The sequence below is a fragment of the Seriola lalandi genome, unplaced genomic scaffold, assembly GCF_002814215.2.
Source record: "Seriola lalandi dorsalis isolate HSWRI2012SDOR001 ecotype SW California unplaced genomic scaffold, Sedor1 jcf7180002054689, whole genome shotgun sequence".
In the NCBI taxonomy this organism is placed as follows: domain Eukaryota; kingdom Metazoa; phylum Chordata; class Actinopteri; order Carangiformes; family Carangidae; genus Seriola; species Seriola lalandi.
Window position 1 is genome coordinate 3300509 of NW_019525242.1, and position 19853 is coordinate 3320361.

The 19853-nt window shown below is 40.2% G+C and overlaps 2 protein-coding genes across 13 annotated transcripts in view; both read left to right on the plus strand.

Moving 5' to 3' along the window:
* The window catches only part of ptpn4a (protein tyrosine phosphatase non-receptor type 4a), a 68242-nt gene extending 53697 nt beyond the window's left edge, over positions 1–14545 (plus strand). For all 8 annotated transcript variants that reach the window (XM_023423115.2, XM_023423116.2, XM_023423118.2 and 5 more), the window contains 12 exons: positions 1683–1842; positions 2630–2713; positions 2962–3018; positions 3315–3471; positions 4466–4632; positions 5128–5218; positions 5434–5495; positions 6823–6969; positions 7846–7974; positions 9625–9773; positions 9926–10061; positions 10148–14545. In XM_023423115.2, coding sequence (XP_023278883.1) covers positions 1683–1842; positions 2630–2713; positions 2962–3018; positions 3315–3471; positions 4466–4632; positions 5128–5218; positions 5434–5495; positions 6823–6969; positions 7846–7974; positions 9625–9773; positions 9926–10061; positions 10148–10543 — 1735 coding nt within the window. In that variant the 3' untranslated portion in view covers positions 10544–14545. The remainder of the gene's footprint in view (positions 1–1682; positions 1843–2629; positions 2714–2961; positions 3019–3314; positions 3472–4465; positions 4633–5127; positions 5219–5433; positions 5496–6822; positions 6970–7845; positions 7975–9624; positions 9774–9925; positions 10062–10147) is intronic.
* Positions 14546–16153: 1608 nt separating this feature from the next.
* Positions 16154–19853, plus strand: part of epb41l5 (erythrocyte membrane protein band 4.1 like 5) — a 34265-nt gene continuing 30565 nt past the window's right edge. For 4 of the 5 annotated variants that reach the window (XM_023423107.2, XM_023423111.2, XM_023423110.2 and 1 more), the window contains exons 1-2: positions 16154–16337; positions 17694–17905. In XM_023423107.2, coding sequence (XP_023278875.1) covers positions 17726–17905 — 180 coding nt within the window. In that variant the 5' untranslated portion in view covers positions 16154–16337; positions 17694–17725. Of the gene's footprint in view, positions 16460–17693; positions 17906–19853 lie in introns of all 5 variants that reach the window. The other variant, XM_087178448.1, reaches the window with a different exon arrangement.

Here is a 19853-nt window from a genome sequence, read left to right on the forward strand (position 1 = left end):
TTTTCAGATCTATCACTTTGCTCTGGCCCATAATCTGAATTTTCCCAGTGTTCCTCCCCAGATTTTCCTCCAATTAAAACTAAATTAGAGTCAGCTTTGTTTCCCACAGGGCCACAGTTATACGCTGTGTCGGTTCCACACTTAGACAATACGACAAAGCCATAACCCTTGGACACATTCTCTATAATGTTCTGTTTTTAGCTGGTGAGAGTGAAAATTATCTGTTTAGCAAACCACGGCACATTACAGAGAAACGCAGTGTCTTTATTTCTTTGACAGTGTCAGGGAACAAAAAGGTACAATTATACAATAAAGTGAAATGTAACATTGCATTCAGCTGTATGATATGTCATGACACATTTACTTTGTTTGCTATAATCAGAAATGTTTCTTCAAAGAGTAAAGAAAGCTTCAGAAAATCATTCAGTTTTAAAGAAAAAACTCTTGGGTGTGCACTGGAAGTCTTTTTAAATTTATCTTTTGATGGTTTTGAAAGCAACACCGCACTTTATTGCTACTTGTAGTTCCTCTGTCATGCTCTCAAATTTTTCTTAAAGCAAAAGAGGACATTTAGGATTTAGTAACAGTCAAAACGGAAAACAAAGAGCAGGGCTTTGTTATGTCCGGTTTAAATCTCCTTATCCCAGGGCCTTGGCTAAATTGTAGTAAGCTATGAATATACTTGCATTTCCATTTCACACGTGTGTGTTTTGTTGAGGAAATTGAGGATGTGCAGTCTTGGCTCAAGCCTGCTGTGCACTGCCCTCCTTCTGAAAGCCTGACCTGCTTTTGACCCATAATAAATGCTAGTTTGCGTGTGTGTGTTTAAGACACAAAGTGGCACCGGTAAGAGCAGCCAAAACAAAGGCAATGCTCTTTGACTGGTGCTCCCGCCCCTAAGGAGTACCTTTACACACACACACACACACACACACACACACACACACACACACACACACACACACACACACACACAGACAGATACGGATACTGACATAGAGTGAAACAACTGGCTTTTACCCTCCAGAGAGAGAGCCATGATGCTACTGAAAGCCTTACCTGACCGACTGTGTTTCTCCATCCACACTGACTGCCTTTTATTGTCTGGATGATGGAGGGGCGACTGTTTTCTTTCCTTTTGCAGCCCTTTTATTGAGGTTAATGCATTGTGACTAACACAGTGCTATTAAGCCGCTCTGTATCTTGTAATCTCTTACTCCTCTTTTATCTGTTTTTCTCTATTTGTTTCTCTCTTTCTCCTCCAAAGCCCACCTCTTTAACAAACAGGAAGGTCTCCAGCTAGACCACTAGTCATGTCTTTTTTTGTACCTGTGTGTTTGTGGCTTTAGTGTTTCATCATTTTTAAAAATACACTTCTTCCATTAGAAGTTGCAGCTGCTAAACAGAGAGTTTGGAGATGAATTTTGTAATTACTCATAATTGTAAAGTACTATTTTTGTCTTCTGTAAAGGGTACAGGTGTAGTCATGTAAAATGGTGATGTGGAAGAAACATCAGCACATCTGGAACCTGTTTTTTTCTAATCAGATTGTTTGGCAAAAAGTTAAACTGTCATCATTTAAATGAATCACTGTTCTCCCTCCGTTTTCTTATCTCTGTTTCCTTTTCTCTGTCCCTGACTGTCTCTCTCTCTCTCTCTCTCTCTTCCTTTGCCTCCCTCAGGTCTCCCGAGGGGGTAGATGGCCAGCCTCCAGCTCTGCCTCCCAAGCAGCTGAGTAGGAAGACCTTGAGCCAGATCATCCAGGCCCACTCTCAACAGAGCCTCCTGGACAACCACATCAACGAGATGTATGATGTTCCTGTCAATGCTGATAAGACCACGGTCAGTGTGCCAACAGAAGACAGAAATACTCATTACATCAGTATACAAACATTTACTCATCTTTCAAGGAATTTTCCAGAGTCCCATTTTCATTGTGTGAAAAAAAAAAAAGAAAAAAGACTGTCCTTCGTAAATTCATATTAGGTAAGACCTTCGCTGAAAATATATGAAAACTTCTCACAACTAAAGAAGTTCTCTTGGGGAATTTATCTAAGATCTAATGTCTCCCTCAGTTTGAGTTTGTCTCCTTTTTTGTCTGTGAGACTTGTGATGTTATAAAGATTTGACTTATCTGAATCTAAACATGGCAACATTACTGTATTACTGCTGGAATGTGAGAAATCCTTTCCTGCGGGTCCCTTATGTACGGTGCTTAAGTTTCTCATGTCTACATTAATTTGTGTTTTTGATATTACACCACTTGGTGTAATGTGAATGGGGTTCACATAATGCTGAACTCTCCATCTGTAAAGAGCTGCTTCACCTCTTTGAGCTCATTGTTTTGATTCTAAATCCCATACATTGACTGTGTTGTTAAGTCTCAGTAGCTTCATCACCCCTCCCATAGCCAGCCTTTTCCAGCAAACAAACTGATAAACCCACTGTATACTACTATCTGCCTGCTGGCCAGAACCAAGAAGTGAAATAAGGCAAATGTTTAATTCTATAAACAACTTATATATCTGGTGGAGTTGCAGTAACCAGTTTTGCTTCACCCCATAGGAAGATGATATAGATGAAAGTAGGACATGAATTTGATGTATCTGTGTCCAACTGTGTTCCTCAGCTGAACGGAGTAGTCCCTCATGACAATTTGGTCCTGATCAAGATGAGACCTGATGAGCATGGACGATTCGGCTTCAATGTGAAGGTGAGAGCTGATACTAGTTTGGACTTGGTTGAAAAAGTCTGTTTAGGCTCTTTCTATCTTTGTGGTTGCTCAGACCATCTTTCGAATCTTTCCTGTTTTGTATGCCAAGTTGTCAAAACCTTTGCTCCTTGGCACAAATCATCTGTATCATCGACACTCTTTGCCTGAAATGTTAACTCTCCCCTAAAAAAGGGAGGACATTTGTCCCAGCTTTTGTGCCGTTAACATGTGTCTCTCTGTGTCTCCAGGGCGGAGCAGACCAGAAGATGCCTATCATTGTGTCTAGAGTAGCTCCAGGAACATCAGTAAGTCAACAGCTACTTCATATGAGTCGTGCGTCAGTAAATGAGGAAACCCAGTCCCTCTCCTGCTCTTATTTTCAGTCACAGCTTCACAAATAACCTCAATTTTAGTATTCTCATATCTGCAAACATTTGCTCCCACTGGAAACATTTTATTGAGCTAAACACTTGTTGCTAAACTATAAAAGTTTCAACAAAAATGACTCACTTTCATTTATCTCACCTCCAGTTGTGTCCCACTCTTCCTTCTCTTTTATTCTCTTCCCTCCTCTGTTGTCTCCCTCTTTCCTCCCTTTCAGGCTGACCTGTGTGTGCCACGCCTTAACGAGGGCGACCAGGTGGTCTTAATTAACGGCCGGGACATCTCTGACCACACCCATGACCAGGTGGTCATGTTCATCAAGGCCAGCTGTGAGAGCCATTCTGGGGAGCTCATTCTATTGGTCAGACCAAATGGTGAGTTGTTCCCATTGGTCAGATCTGCTGTGAAATGTTTTAACACTAACAAATGAGTAAACTCTTCAGTTTACAATGGGCCATATATTTGACCAAAAAAGCAAACTCAGGATCCACTTACAAGCTTCTTCCTGAGCTTTTAGCCACATCTCATGGTCTTCCTCAGCAGAGGGAACTTTCTTGGTTATCGTCACATGACCAAACTATGGAACTTTGTCAATAGTAGTAGTATTATATATTACCTTGCTAGTTTTGTCAGTTGTTTCAGCCAGCTTCATCACAGTTACATCTAACAGTTAATGTGTGTGAATATTTAGCAACAACTAGTTTCTATGTAAGAAAGACTTTGTGTGGCTCGGCCCATTTTAATTTAGTGATGCATGAACTTCCTCTTTGTAAACACATAAGTGATACACGGCTAAGTGTATCATACAGAGCCTGTGGAACCCGCTCCTGAACATTAACAGCTACACGTGTGGTCACAAACCTGGATTCTGTTTCTGGTCTCCTTTTGTAATGGCAAATGAGATCTCTGAAGTTGTACATTTTACACTCTGTACATCTCATCTATATGCATCCTCTGTGTAGGAAGATGGCAAAGCATTTGCTTTAATCAGCATTAGCGAAGCGGGGAGGGGAGCTTTTAAAGATGATGAAACATGGAAATTCTTGATATTTTAACTGGGTCAAAGAGGGATTTGTGCATTCTATCCTGTATTACATCAAAGCATATATAGGACTGTATCAATGCACTGAATGCCTGTAAATTCACATTCGATTTTAAATATAATATAGGAAATGTAGGTAAATGAATATTTGCACATACATGAACTATGTATTCCTGTAGTTCAGTTTGTTAGTGTTCCTTTATTGTTGCTGTTTTCTTTTTTTTCCTTGCATACTTGAAGATAAATGAGCTCCCCCTGAGGCCTCAGCTTGCATAAACATCCATGTGTATGTAACCTGTGACCTATTTCTTCCCTGTCATATTCAGCCATCTATGACGTGGTGGAGGAGAAGGTGGACTCAGAGCCAGATTTTCAGTACATCCCTGAGAAGTCCCCTCAGGACCCCGCCCAGCTAGACCAGCATGCTTTGAGGGACTCTATGGTCGCACTGAAAGAAGGCCTGAGCAGTGGAGCTATACTGGCACAGTTTGATGTGAGGAGAAAGACACAGGAATATAGTCACATAAACTCACATAGAGATGCAAAGATGAGTCAGTAATTGTTACTTTAAGGAGTTGTCACAAATGTCTTTCCTCCTCCACATTCAAACCTCCTGTCTTTTATCATCACTTAACAGCTTCCTGTTTGAGTGTTGTGCTATTAGTGAAGAGGAATGTCAAATAGAAACACACACTCACACACATCTAAATGCACATCAGGTCAACGCATACAAGTGCTCATGTGCACACAAAAAAAACTAGAGTTTTTTTCATACATTTGAACTCACTTAGAAGTCAAGTCAAGTCAGTTTTTATTTGTATAGCGCTAATTCACAACATACGTTATCTCAGGCACTCTCCAAATAGAGCTGATCTAGACCTTCTCAGAAGCCTGTGCATATTTACATACACAAAGTGGACAAATAAATGGTTAGTGTTTATTGATCTTGATGGTACTTTAATATAAATTTGTGCTGCTTTTATCACAGCAACTGTACAGGAAGAGGCCGGGGATGACCATGCTGTGTGCCAAATTACCTCAGAACGTTTCCAAAAATCGCTACAGAGACATCTCTCCTTGTAAGTGACTGCACACGGCCGTTTCATCATTTCTGTTGGCTTGTGTGCTCAAATATGTACCGACGTTAACCTTTTGTTATTCCCGTCACGCTCTCTCTCTCCTCTCCACCTGTTCTCCTCTTGAACTTTTTTTTCTTTCTTCCCTTGTGAAATTGTTCTCATCATTCTTTATCTGTAATTTGACCCCCTCTTCTTCTCTGTCTCTCTCCCGGCAGATGATGCCACCCGGGTCATTCTGAAAAGCACAGATGACTACATCAATGCAAATTACATCAATGTGAGTTTTGTCCTCCTCACTTTGCTCTTTCATCTTTACATCAATATCTCTGCATTTTGCTCATTTGAGGCATGGTGGGTGGTCTGTTTTGTTAACCATCAAACACATGTTAAAACACTATGGTGGCCACAATGGTGAATGAATTAACCACTTAACCACTCTCAAGCGAGTGACATTGAGCGTTAACGTTTTGCAAGTTTTTAAGTGAGCCAGGCATTTGTCTTTCTAAGCTAATGGAAACTTGTGGATGTTAATAAGGCGCCTTTCATTTTTTTTTATGAATTTAAGACGTCTCTAACATTACCAGCGTCTGGTCTCTGCTCTATCATGGCTGCACTCAACACAGAAGAGCCTTCACAAGCAGAGCTACACAATGAAAACAACAGTGAACTGGAAAATAATGATATGAAGAAAGTAAATTGCTGTTAGTTTTCTAACAGGCTGCATCAAAGATGGATTTTGAAGATGTATTTAGCAGTAGCTTCATTGTTTGTCTCTGTAGGTTAATTAATGATAGTGGTGAGCGTGACGGACACTTGCCCTTGCTTCTTACTCGTTCAATGAGTCCTTTACATCCACTAATAAATTTTCTCATGAGCGTCTTCATCTATTAGATAGAAAACACTCTTCCATCTATTGTCAATCTGAAATTGACCAGACATAGTTAAAAACAAAACCATGAATCAGCAGTGTCTCTCATTTTCCTTTTGTTGTGTGTGTGCTGTATGTAGAGTTCCAGGATATTAATTGGTCTGATGGTTATAGCAGATTTCTTAGGGGTGTTTTCCTCTTTTGTGCCCCACCACGAGGTAAAAAGTCAGAACTGACTGATATGAGAAGAGTCTCAGCAACCTAAAATTGGCAGATTTCATTTAATTATTTAACTTCATTTAATATATTTGGAAATTTATATGAGCGCTTGTAAAAAGTTAGAACAATATGCAAAATTAATACCGTATTAATCTCTATGTTATTCAACCTTATTTTGCTGTGATGTTTGCATTATATAGTGTCATTCAGTTCAGACTTGAGTGTTATGATAGTCTTACAAGGTCAGACCTTGTAAGTGACTCAGGTTGATTCAAACAGGAGACAAACTGCTGTTAACTTACCAGCAGGTTAAAGTATTTAAATGTTTGAAAGGCACTTGATTTTTTTATTTTTTTGTACCTTTTAGAAAAATGTGACAATGTCTAGCTCTGTGCACTGTTGAAAACACACAAAGCACATCTTATCATCTGAAAAGAATATGAAAAAGAGGCTGCAAAGTGAGAGCCTTGCAATGTAATACATCTGTATCTCAATCTCTTTGTCTGTTTGTCTGTAGATGGAGATTCCAGCCTCCAGTCTGATAAACCGCTACATAGCATGCCAGGGCCCGCTGCCCAACACCTGCCCTGACTTCTGGCAAATGACCTGGGAACAGGGCTCATCCATGGTTGTCATGCTGACTACGCAGGTCGAGAGGGGGCGGGTATGTGGACATTTTCTTCAAAGACACAACTGGAAACTATACATGGACTGCAGCATGTGAACAAATCCATTGGAAAATCTTCAAAAACCTTTACTGTACATATGGCATTGCTGGACGCAGCTACACTGTGACGTCTGACATTGTGTGTACACAGAAGGCATACTGTGAGCAGCACTTTAGCAACAGGAGCTCCGGTGCTCCACGCAATGTGTTCGGGCACTGTATGAAGTTGTAGGTCACCCTAGTTTTTGGCAGGGCTCAGAGCCCATTACACAATCACTGCAGTTATGTGCATAATACGCAGGAAAATAGACTTGGAGTGTAAAAATGTGCTTTGGGTGGCTCCTACAGGCTTATGGTGCAAGTAATATGCAAGCTGTTATGCAGCCTATGTAGACAGCTGGATTGATTAAAATAGGAGAATATCTGTTCTGTCAGTCACACGTGAGATGGACAACTGAAAAACGCAGCTGAAAGACTTTGTGTGGAGACACTGTGACACAGAGAGTACTGTGTCTCTGAGTTTAAAATCCAGGTTTTCCATTTGTAGAAATCCCAAGTTCTGATACTGAGTGAGCCTGTTTAGTGCCATGAAATACATATCTATCTCCTGTTACACTTTCTTCCTTAAGACACACAAACACGCACACACACACACACACACACACACACACACACACACCCTGCAGACAACTGTCTTTTGTTAATTTGTTCATTATTCATTAAATACACAGAGTGAGGAACAGTTATGTCACTGTTAAAACAATGCATCTAAGATCTCTTAATTGTCAAACTAGCTGTAAATGCAAAAGAAATTGGGTCCTGTGACAAGAAGTGACCTGAGTTGTTAACTGAATACTTTGTTCGTGTTCATAGGTAAAGTGTCACCAGTACTGGCCCAACCCAGACAGCACCACCACCTATGGAAACTTCACAGTTACGTGCCACAACGAAGAGGGCAACTCTGCCTTCCTGGTCCGAGAGATGACTCTCATGCACACACAGGTAACCACACACGCAAACCCGCATACAGGCACATAATGTTAAAGGTGAAAAAAAGGACAAACCAGAGAGAAAAGCTAGTACCAGAAGATAATAGAGGTAAAGGTGAAGCTGGAAGGATGAGAGAGTGAGAGGGCGTGTGCTGATAACCAGAGCAGGTTAGAGAGCAGGGTGAAAGACTCTGGGTCCAATCAGAGAGAGGGACCAGAGTCTCGGGAAGGATGAGCCGGTGAGGACCCCGGAGGAGGTGTGTTGCCATAGTGACCAGTGTGGGCTGTTCTTTTTCTGGCTCCCGCTGCTGCATGCGGGCCACGTATTGGGATCTGGTTACCATGACAACCCAACCACCCCAGTCAGTCACATTGCTGAAATAAGAGAGCGAGAGAATGAGAAACTAAACAGAGGAACAGAGAGTGGGATGATAGTTTGAAACACAGAAAAGGGAAGTGTGAGTTTGTTTTATTGTCATGTTGGAGCCTTTGATGCTTCCAGTCAGACTTCAACATGTCATGGTGAACTTTTATTCGTGTCCCTCGAAACTGAAGGCTTTTATTTTGCTAATGGGTGAAAAATGGTGCGGTTAAATTTATCTTTGTGTCTGAGTTGTTGCTGTAATATACAGTATGCAACATGTCATCTGATAAGGACATCTAATTAGAAATGAACTTTTGCCGAATGAAGTATCACATTTTCCTGCTGTTTCCTCATCGTTTCCTGCTGTCTGTGTTTTCCTGATTACTTCCCTGCGTGTTGCCCTTGTATCATGACCTTTAAAGTATATGGCTGTAGGAGGAGGCAATTAGCATTCTCCTCTGCCTGTGATTGTTGCTATGGAGATAGATGTGTTACCATGGCAATGCAGCGAGGCAGTATATTAGAGAGGAACACAGGGGCTCTGAGTCACACAAGAAACAGTGGTCAGTAGTTGCTTTCTGCTGTAGGGTGTGTGTGTGTGTGCGTGCGCGTGTGCGTGCGTGCATGCGTTTGTGTGCGTGTGTGTGTGCGTGCTTGCGTAAGTCGTTGTCACACTGTGTCCCTGTGGGGTTGAAATCTCGCTGACCCTTATTTTCTGATCACTCTGCGCTACACTACTCTTTGTCAGATTTTTCTTCCAGTTATGAATGACCAAAAGAGGAAGTGTGTCATGTTTATTTATAGTGTGATCCAGAAATATAAAATGGGCATTTTGTAGTAAAACCGCAGACAATATCATCAGTATCATCAGTATGTTTCATAAAATGGGAAACAGCAGCGTGAATCACCAAGTGGTCCAGTGGAGTGGAAAGAATAAAACCACTGTTTGTTATTCACACTTTCTGGTTCATAACATGTTTAAAGGCCATAATTACATAAAAAGGGTTACCATGCAGTCTCCCCCTAGGACACAGAGCTCAATGAAACATGCTTGGAGGTTGCCCACATGAAATACAATAATCTGTTTTGGGTCAAGTGTGAGTGATATCTGAGAATAATTAATTCCTAACTCAGCTTGGGTCTTAACTGAGATGAGAGTGAATACCCTCTGTTTGTTTCCAGGGCCTCAGATAGTCTTTGTGAAAAGCGGTAAATGAAAATGTAATATGAAGTAATTGGGTTTCTTCTTTTCCCTGTGTGTGTCTTTGTGTGTGTGTGTGTGTGTGTGTGTTCACTCAGAGTGAGCAGCAGAGAGAGCTTACTCAGATTCAGTACCTGGCTTGGCCAGACCACGGCGTTCCTGATGACTCCACTGATTTCCTGGACTTTGTGGCTCTGGTGCGGACCAAACGGGCTGGACAGGACCAGCCAATGGTGGTACACTGCAGGTACAGTGAAGTCATTCTGTGAACTGTGTGAAATGGTGAACCCTGTTGTTTGATGTTGATTGACTGATTTTGTCAACCTATAGCAACCACAGTCGACGTTGCACTTATTTTGAAGCTGAACAACCATTTCTGTCCCTGCTGCTTTTTTCCAGTGCTGGAATTGGTCGGACAGGGGTTCTGATCACAATGGAGACAGCATTGTGTCTAATGGAGTGTGGTCAGCCAGTGTATCCTCTAGATATCGTCAGGACCATGAGAGATCAGAGGGCCATGATGATACAAACCCCTGTATGTAAACACATCCATTTGTCTGTCAGCTGCTCTCAGCCACACTAAACCATCAACTAAAACATCTCTCTGCTTCTTTTTAACAGAGCCAGTACCGCTTCGTGTGTGAGGCCATCCTGAAAGTCTATGAGGAGGGTCTGGTCAAACCACTCAAGACCGCTGTCTACCAGCAGAGAGAGAAGGTGAATGATGAGAGGGAGGAAGAGAAGAAAGAGCAGCAGAAAGCATCAGAAGAGAAGGAAGAGACGGCAGCAACAGAGGAAGGCGAGGCAGCCGTGGTGGAGTTGCTGGAAGGAGGGCTGGAAGAAGAGGACGACGATGACGAGGAGGTGGAGGTGCTGGACGTGGGGGAAGTGACAGAAGAGGGGGAGGAGGAGGAAGAAGAAGAGGAGGAGGAAGTGGAGGAACCGAGCGTCGCAAGTGCCACCAGCGTGACAAGCGAGACCAGCGCGAACCCTGAGCCTGATCCAAATAACCTGTGACGTTTGATCCCTGGGGGTCATCAGGGGTCACCAGGAAGAGGCCAGGCGGTCGGAGGAGAGAACAAAAGCACTGTTGCACTTTACGCGGACAAAAACGGAAAAAAAAGACAAACAAACAAACGTGAAAATCATGGACAAGATAGAATTAAAAAAAGAAATCCAGCTGTGTTGACTAGGTACCATTAGGGGATATTGTATGTTCAGGGTAAAGAAAAAAAGTATACAAAGAATGAGAAGATTAAAGTATAAGAGAATAAAATGTGGATGGGGAATTGCTGTAGTGCCATAAGTACGAAGGGGAAGGGCTGCCCCCATGGATGGAAAGCCCCGCCCCACCCCACCCCCTCCCTTTGTTTTATTTCTTTTGGGTTTTTTTTGGTTTTTTTTACCCCAAGGGTTGCCCTGTCCCCTTCTGAGTGAGTCTGCCAGACGGACCTGCCTTTTTTTTAGTGTCCTTTTAGCTGATAAAGAGATATACCTTATCTTTTGTTCCTCAGAAAGAGTATTTATTGTGTTTTAGTTTGTGTCAAACCCTGTCCACTGAACAAAAAAAAGTTGTATGTTTTGTTTGTATGAGTCTAGAGCTTCATGCTTTCCTGATTAAATCTTAGGTAGTAAAGTAGTGTGATTCCTCTTCTTCTAACTACTTCTTTATTTCTTTTTGCTTTTTTGTGGAAAAAAAGAACAATGATTTAATTTATTGTACTTGGTTTTTATCTTTCTCGGCTTTCTTGTCTAAGTTTCTGACAGCACAGACTGACAGATGGACAGCTGAAAGCACTTTGTGTCTCACCTCTTGTTCAATGCTGTGGTGAGTTGGATACTTCATCCTGCTTTGTGCTGTGTTTTTGGGCTTACAGACACACATGCTCTGATGTGGCCGTCGTTTGGTGTGGTGAGGAATATAACTGGTTTACAATCCTCAGGGCTTGTGTTTACTGGGCACCTCCCTTTCAATTCTGTACTAGTCACAGCAGCTACTGTTGAACTGTGACTGTACATTTCCCACTGATAGACATGGTGAAAGAAAATGTTAACTTTGAACATCGATTGATTATTTGAAATGAATTCAACACAAGGAAACAGTGTCACAGAGAAAGGCCCCGGTAGACACACGGTCTCACTGAGTTACAATCGAAGTAATTTTGCAGTCGTCATGGCTGACAAAGCTGAGAAAACAAGGCTGAGGGCAATTCATTTCTATCTTCAAATTCATATTCAGTCAGTTCAACGTTTAAATCAAACTTGCGACTGACAGTGTGGGCAGCAGAGTCCTTGCTTAAGTGTCCTTGAGCCCGACACTGATAGCAAAGGCCCACTAAGGCTTCTCTCTTATTGGTTACCCCTGACCAGCACGACTTTTAGTAAATGTCGATCCACTTTGTGCAACCTATATATTTCTTTGCACTGGTCATTATGCTAGAAACAAATAGGGGTCATATGATCAGACACCAGTAACAGTTAATTAGTTCTCAAGTGGTTGAAAGCTGCTGGAAGTTTTATGCAATCAGTATTTGTTTTTCCCCAAGGTTTCACCAAAAAGATTGCTTGCTGAGTTGATGGTGAACTGATCTCCACCTTTGTGTGAAGGGTAAAAACTGAACTTTAGCTCCCTCCATTGGCCTCCCCACATTTTTTTTTTTTCACATCCAGAAGCCAAGACTTTTGTAACCTGTAAACTGAAGTAAACCCAAGTACCTGCTTACACTTTCACAGTGACGAAGACTGGTGGCTCATTACTTTATATGAGCAATCATGTGACCCAAAACTAAGATCAGTATGACTAATTATTTGTTTAGGAATAAGTTCCAGTGGAGTCGAGAGGTCACTGGAACGTAGCTTAAAACCAACCATTGTTGATTAATTTTATCTGAGTCTGTGTGTGTGTCTGCCAGGGAACAGTTGACAGTTCAAAGAGGCAGCACAAACAGAAAATTCAACTAATACTTAATCTTTTTTATTGATCTTTCCCAGTGGTACTTCATCATTTTAAGGCACATGTTGTTTTTAAGCCAAGATGATGTGTTATGAGTGATAAGAGATTAAATGATGACTTGTATTTTTAATTCACAAAACCCAGCATCAAGTTGCTTGTTGAGTTTCTTTTTTTTTTTCTTTTTTTTTTTTTGTCAAAGTACAGGTCAGGCTGTCGATGTGTTTCTCATAGCGGTATGGAATGGAGTTTAAGCCTCTTTATAATTTGAGATATTTTTCTTATCGGCTGCTTCAGTACCTGCTGTCATTGGCTCCTACAATGGACTCTGCTGGAAAAGACTTACTGCTGTGCGTGTGTGTGTGTGTGTGTGTGTGTGTGTGTGTGTGTGTGTGTGTGTGTGTGTGTGTGTGTATACTCAGATTTGTCTTTATCTCTCTCTGTACCGCTCCCTCTCTCCCTCTGTCATTTATGAAATATAGTTTGTTAGCTGTCTGGTCTAAAGCCTGCTTGTTGGTTAACTGGAATGAAAGGTTGTGCCATAAAGCCATAAACCTAATCTAACCTGATCTCAAGATTTTTGAAAAAAAAATGCAAAGAGAGCCTTCTTGGAGAGTCTTTTTTTTTTTTTGTTTGTTTAAGTCAGGCTCAATCTTTGCCTGTGAAACAAAAATTTTAACTGTTCTCATACATCCCTTTCAAACAGCTGAATCATACTTTTGCCACATGTAGAGGTGGGAAGAAGAGCCTAGAAACTGCTTTTCCTCTTCACTCTATTTTTTAAAACCTCTCCTGTGTTGCGTCCCTCTCCCAAAGAACTCCTTCTCTCAGGCAACATCAGTCATTTCTGTAGAGCCCACGCAACATCCACAGTCCATTTTTCTCATTGTTTTTCCCCTGATGCCTCTCTTTTGGATCATTATACATGGATCCCACTCTCTCTGCATGGCCTCAAGGCGAATGACACATCTGAGCAGATTACCATGGGTACAGTAGCTCAGTTTCAAACAGCTTGTTTTCCCCAGAAGGACAAACTGAGGCCAGCCAGTGAATGACTGACTGATTAGCTGGTTTTTAACTTTTTATTTTTTATTGACAGTTACTAATACATCAAAGACCCAACATGTATGAGCTTATAATCAAATGAACAGCAACACTATTCAAACCCCCAGTGGCTTTTTTTCCATCAGTTTTTGTATTTGCCAACAGGGCCAATCAAATCGAAATACCACCAAATCAAAATCGTTTATCGCTTAAATTGAGGTTCAAAAAACCTTGTCGATTTCTAACGAGAAAACAAAACATTGGCTGCAGTGAAAAGTTAATAATTGATCAATCAGGGCTGCCAGAGTTTCCATCTGCACAAAATGTCCAGCAATGAGCTGTCTGTGTTCAAAGTGTTTTGATGTTGACACATAATTGGTACTGTCTGTGTGTTCAGGGTACTGATCAAAGGTAGTTTGGAGGGTACCAGACATAAAGAGGGCATGGGTTAGTTGTATTTTTGTAAAGATGAAAACAGTTCTAGTTGGCTAGGGAAAGGACAGCACTTTGTAGAAGGCTTAGTGGCAGGTAGTGCTACTGAAAGAAAAAAAAAAAAGTCGGAGACATAAAGCATTGTTAAAATGAGTTGTGATGAGTTGAGTCTTTTTTTTTTTATTTATCATTTTTATTTTGTTTGAAAATAAGACACCTGTAGGGAACAAGAAAAAGAAAAGAACTCCTAACTACACAGTGCCACTTGTTAATTTTTTGTAAATAATACTAGACCATGTAAATACAATGTTGTATATGAAAAAAAATCTTTAAAATAAAAGGGAAAATCATTTGTGAGCAGAAAGATTTTGTTTTTATTTTATTTTTGATTTTTTTTCTTCTTCCTTTGGATGATTCAAATGTGACACAAATGGTGTGTATTTCAAGACTGCTATTTCAAAATTTTTGTTTTATTTGAAACGTAATCTATAACAGCGAGTGTATATATAATGAAACACAAAATAATGAGAAATGTTTTACCGTATTATACCCTTGGTTAACTCCTACCTGTGTCATAAAAACCTTTGTCCTCAGTTGCTTGTTTCTTTCTGGTATCATGGTTTTACGGTGCTTTGGACATGTTTATAAGCTTGATTGTGAACAATTAAAGCTTGTCTGTCAAAGCATGGAGACGTGGCTTCAGATCACCTTGCTTTTCCACACTTTAAAGTGAGGTTGGGCAATGTTACAGCGAGCAGATGAGATATACCAAAGCTCATGACCTCGATAGAAATCACTTTAAATTTCTAGATTTTTGATTTGTGAGATTTTACCGTAGAGTGAAGCCATTAGTCACATGAGGTGGCCATAGTGCTAAATCTCTGTAATGCCAGGCTCCAAAGAAAAAAACAAACACACTGATGCTAGGAGAGCTATCCCAAAGGAAAAGGAAATCAAAGGTTCTGAGGTATGTGGGGGAAAAAAAGTTTTTCTATGGAAACAAACCGCTGAATAAACAGCTTCCCCTCTGTGTTGCATACAAACCATCCTTAAAGATTTATGATAATGATTTGATAGAAGATACTTTGGATCTAACCATCTTTTTTATAACAGTATTATTGAGCCAGAGGCCACAAAGGGTGCTATTACTGCACATTAAAGCATCAAAGCAGAAAAAAGATTGCATCTATTGTAGTTTCTGTACTAATAAGAACCAAATACTCAAACCACACTGGTACAGCACACACAGGAAGATTTAAATGTCACATTTCAAATGTGCTTATAGACAGCTCATTTTCAAGTGGTGTAGGCCTACAATAAGTCAAGGAGGTCTCCTTAAATGTGTCTTTTCACAGATGTCAAGTACAGCTGGGTATGAGCTAAGTATTTAAGGCAGTTCTTCCCAGTGTATAAAATACTGTCTGCCTGTTATACTGTGTATAAACAGATATTTAGATATGTCTTTATGGGTATCAACTTGATACCCATAAAAAGTCAGATTTGATGATTTATTGTTGGCAAAGTTTTCAACTTGCTCTGCTTGGAACAAAACAAAAAAACTAAAGAGAAATAATTTTTATTAAATAAATAAACTTGATTGCAATGAAATATGATACATATTTAGGTGAGAGGTTAGGACAAGCTCCAGAGCTCTGTCTCTACTCCTGGCTTCAAAATACACTTAAATTAAATATAATTGTTATATAATTATACATGCCCCTGCTACTCAAAATGCGTAATGAACTTTAAGCCTTAAAAAAGCACAGTGGTCTCTGGCAACATTTGTAAATCATTATTCCTAAACTAACCAGAAGGAGGTGCTGCTGTCAAATGGAGACTGACGCACTCTAAGATTGAAATTCAGAAAATGAATGAGGAGGCCACGCCTCTAACACTGGAAGTTTTAAACAGCACACAACTATCCCATGAATATATGGCTATTTATATATTTGACTTTATATTAGTATTTTTTGTCTGGTCTTGTAATAACAAATGACACTGAAAATCACTGAAAATATTAAATTATAAATTCAATCATATATGAATATAACCTGTGGGTTTTATAGGTTGGAAAAGAAAATTGCGTAAAGCCTAATTTAACAACACTAACTCAAAAGGAAAAGAAAAAAAAGTTTGTCGCTTTAAAAATGCTAATTTAGTTTTGTTGGGGATTTATAGTGACGTCACATCCTGAGGAGAGCTTTGCCTCCTACTTTTTGTTGGGACCTGGGAGGAAATTATCCCGCAGGGGTAACGAGCTGGAATTAAAGAAGAAAAAGAAACGAGAAACAAGTTACAAACCATGGAAATGTACGAGGTTGCTGTTTAGTCGTCTGCAATGCAAGCAGACGTGTTTTCACCGTGAATTCATACGAGGAGGTTTGTGTAAGTATCCCTTCATCCAGGCGTCCTCGGATCCACAAGTGGCTGCGGAGCAAGTGTCTGTCTGATCCAGCTCTCAGAGCCAAAGGCGGCGTTTGTTTTGCTGTACGGGACACAGTCGCACGGTCGGTGTTATACGTATTCTGTGCGTTCGTTGCTAACGGTTAGCTCTTCCAATAAAACAAACGGACACCTTTTTATTTTTGCTTACACCAGGTACCTCAGGCCTGAGCTGAGTACAAGTGAAGCTAGTGGTTATATTTTGTGTTTTTGTTTGATTAATATTATATTATAATCCAGCGGATGTGTTAAAGTTTTTCTGTTGATTTTTATATTTCAGAGGAGATTGGCAGCATGGAAAGCTCCGTCCGTCTCAGTCCATCTGAGCGGTTTCTTTTTCTGGCAGACCTGAAAACAAGTTTACACATCTTAGGAGTCGAGTAACGTTAGCTGACTGCTTCATTTAGCTAATGTGTAAACTCCCTCTCAAATCTCTTCTCTGTACTTGCCACTGGACATTTTATATTCGTCGAATACCATTACACAATTAAAGTAAATATTTTATATATAAGACATTTTTATCCTTGTTTGAAGTTAACGTTAGCTTTGTTGTAGTGAGGTTTTAACACATACCTTTTACTGTTACTATGGATAATCAAGACACTGTTAACTGTGATACCGTGACAAACAAATACTGGTACACATTAACTAACTTTAACTTGATATATTAATATTACTTCTCTCCTTAGCTTATATACCTTATAAAAAGTAATATCCGTAGTTGTTTTTTTTACTTACTAGCCTCTTGTTAGCCAATATTTAATTTGCCACCTGTAACTGTCACTATATAGGGAGGTTAGGTTGCAGGCAAGCTATTTAGGTAACATAACCAAACGTTAAAAACCAAAATTTAAATTAATAGCAGTTGCGTTATGTTCCCTCCTGCACCCAAAATATTAGATAGTGACTAATGTTAATTATATGTGTGTCATAATGTAATAGTCATAATGTGAACAACAGTGGTGCATCTGCCAAATTTTTGGTACATCATTTTCTTGGTTAATGTCAGTTAATCATGGTGGGTAACTAGACACCTTCTGGCTGACATTACAACTGTCTACACAAGTCTGTCTATTAACCAGTGTAATACACTGGTTAATATTAAAAACAATTTAACACACACACAGAGAGAGCATCTTTCTAGTATTTAATTGTTCACCTGACCAATCAAAAGTTTGGACACACTTGCCGATGTGACTGGTACTGTATATGTAACATTTCTGAAGGCCTGTACAGTTTTCAAATGCAAAAATAGCCTTATTTCTTATGAATTTTAATCTCTGCCCTCACCCCTCACAGGTGTGGTATTGTAACCCTCCCTCTCCACCATCATGCTGAGTTTCCTGCGCAGGACGCTGGGCCGACACTCCATCCGGAAACATGTAGAGAAAACCCGGTTAAGGGAGGCCCAGCGAGCCACAACACACATCCCTGCTGCTGGGGATGCAAAATCTATCATAACCTGCCGTGTATCCTTACTGGATGGGACGGATGTCAGCGTTGACCTGCCGGTAAGAAGAGTTGCTAGAATTTTAGCCTTTACATTTTTTAACTAGGTAGCAAGGCTTACCTTTGTATCAGGAGACTACATACAGAGAAAGATATCACACATGAACCTAAATGTAGATGGTTTCAACAGGGATGTGAACCTATAAACTGTGTCTTGTAATGGGTTTCCCAGTCTTTTTTTCTATTGTGCATACTTTTCTGCTGTTGTTAAGAGGACAGTTAATGCTCAGTAAATGGATTACAGTTTCTGACAGCTCTCTGTCAAATGTTCATTCAGCTTTACCAACAAGCACAAGAGGTGTGCTATTGACCCATGTATGCCTGTGTCAGTAGAACAGTCCTTTTAAGCCTATGTAGTGTGAGTGGGAGTGGGAGTGTGTGGTAGTGTTGCAGTGTTGCTGATCACCTGTAATTCCATGATCCTCTCTGGAGAACACACTTAATCACATGACCACATCATGTGACATGTTGGGCTCATCACCAAGTGGACACAGAGCAGGACTTCACTCTCCCCACCTCTGACTGTCTATTCTGTCTTACTTCTCATGTCCTGTCCCTTTTTCTCATGCTTTGTTATTTTGTTTCTCTGTATGAACTTCTCCTAGACAAACACCAAGGCACTGCTGGGGAAAACTTAACGTAGCGTTAACTATAACAGTGATTTTGAACCAATGGCATAAATACTTGGATCTTCTTCTGCCATGCAATCTTTATTTTTACCCAGCTCACAGATTACACTCCTGGGACTGTCTGTCTCTCAAATCTGGCAAATCTGCAGCATTTCATTGAGGCCAGTCTGGTATCTAACTGTCCTTTATGACTCTTATCTTTAGCTGTCTGGCATATATTCCAAAGAAAATCTGCTGAAGAGAGTATCATTCCTCGTTATTACTATATATATGTCTTGTTATTATTTTAAACTCCAATTTTGTCTATTCTCTACAAAAAAAACTCTCTTTCTCTTTACATCTCCATTTATTTTTTTAGTCTAACTGACTCAGAATGAAAGGAGATCATTCCCTAAAATCAACAAGCATTCCAGATCTCCTTAGCTGTTTAGCAGCCACAAGAATGCATAAATGTATTTTATTCAGCACGTCTCGTAAGTGATGTCACACATTTTTCAGCCAGTCTGCTGTAAATCCCTCCTATCAGCTCAGTATTATGTGCATAGAGAGGTCAGATTATATTCTTATTCAGTCTTTCTAGTGGAATGTCATCTGCTTGGACTGTTTTTGCTTTCTCCCTGTTTCTCTTTATCTCTCTTGCTCTCTGTCTTTTGTTAATACTCAAGCAGAAATGATTGCTTGTTTTTCCTGTGTTAGTTGTTATTTTTATAATACCAATTTATTTTACTGGTGGAGTTAATTGATTTTGTCTCATCCTAAATGTACTTTCATGCCTTAAAAATTCCCAGGCATTTGCTGTGTGCACCTGAAGAAGGTTTTCAAATTCACTTAGATTTCTGAATGCATTCCAGCAGGGCCCTGGCCTTTCGTTCGGTTTCAAATGAGCTTTCTTTGTTTTTCCCCTCCCCCAGATATAGGTAGTTTCTGCAAACCCTTATTTCTTATCATTCAACTCTCTCTAAGTGATAAGGTCATAAGAAAGACACACAACACAACCAGGCAAGACATGTGGAAGAGAAGACATCAAGGAAAGAAGTCTTGTCTTTGTTAAAGATGATTTAAAAAAAAAAAATGGGTTCAAAATAATCACATGAGACACAGACCTGCCTATATTTTAAGCCACATTTCTCAATTAGCACTTACAGTGTAGACAGTCCCACCTAGGACGTTTAAGTATATACTGTGTTAGTTCTGTAACACAGGCCACAGAACTCTCATTGCAGGAACATTGTGAATATAAACATAGACTAAACATATGAGAGTCGAGGGAAATTGAGCAGGTTTGCAGGGCAGGTTCCCATTATCAGTGTTTCAGCCAGTC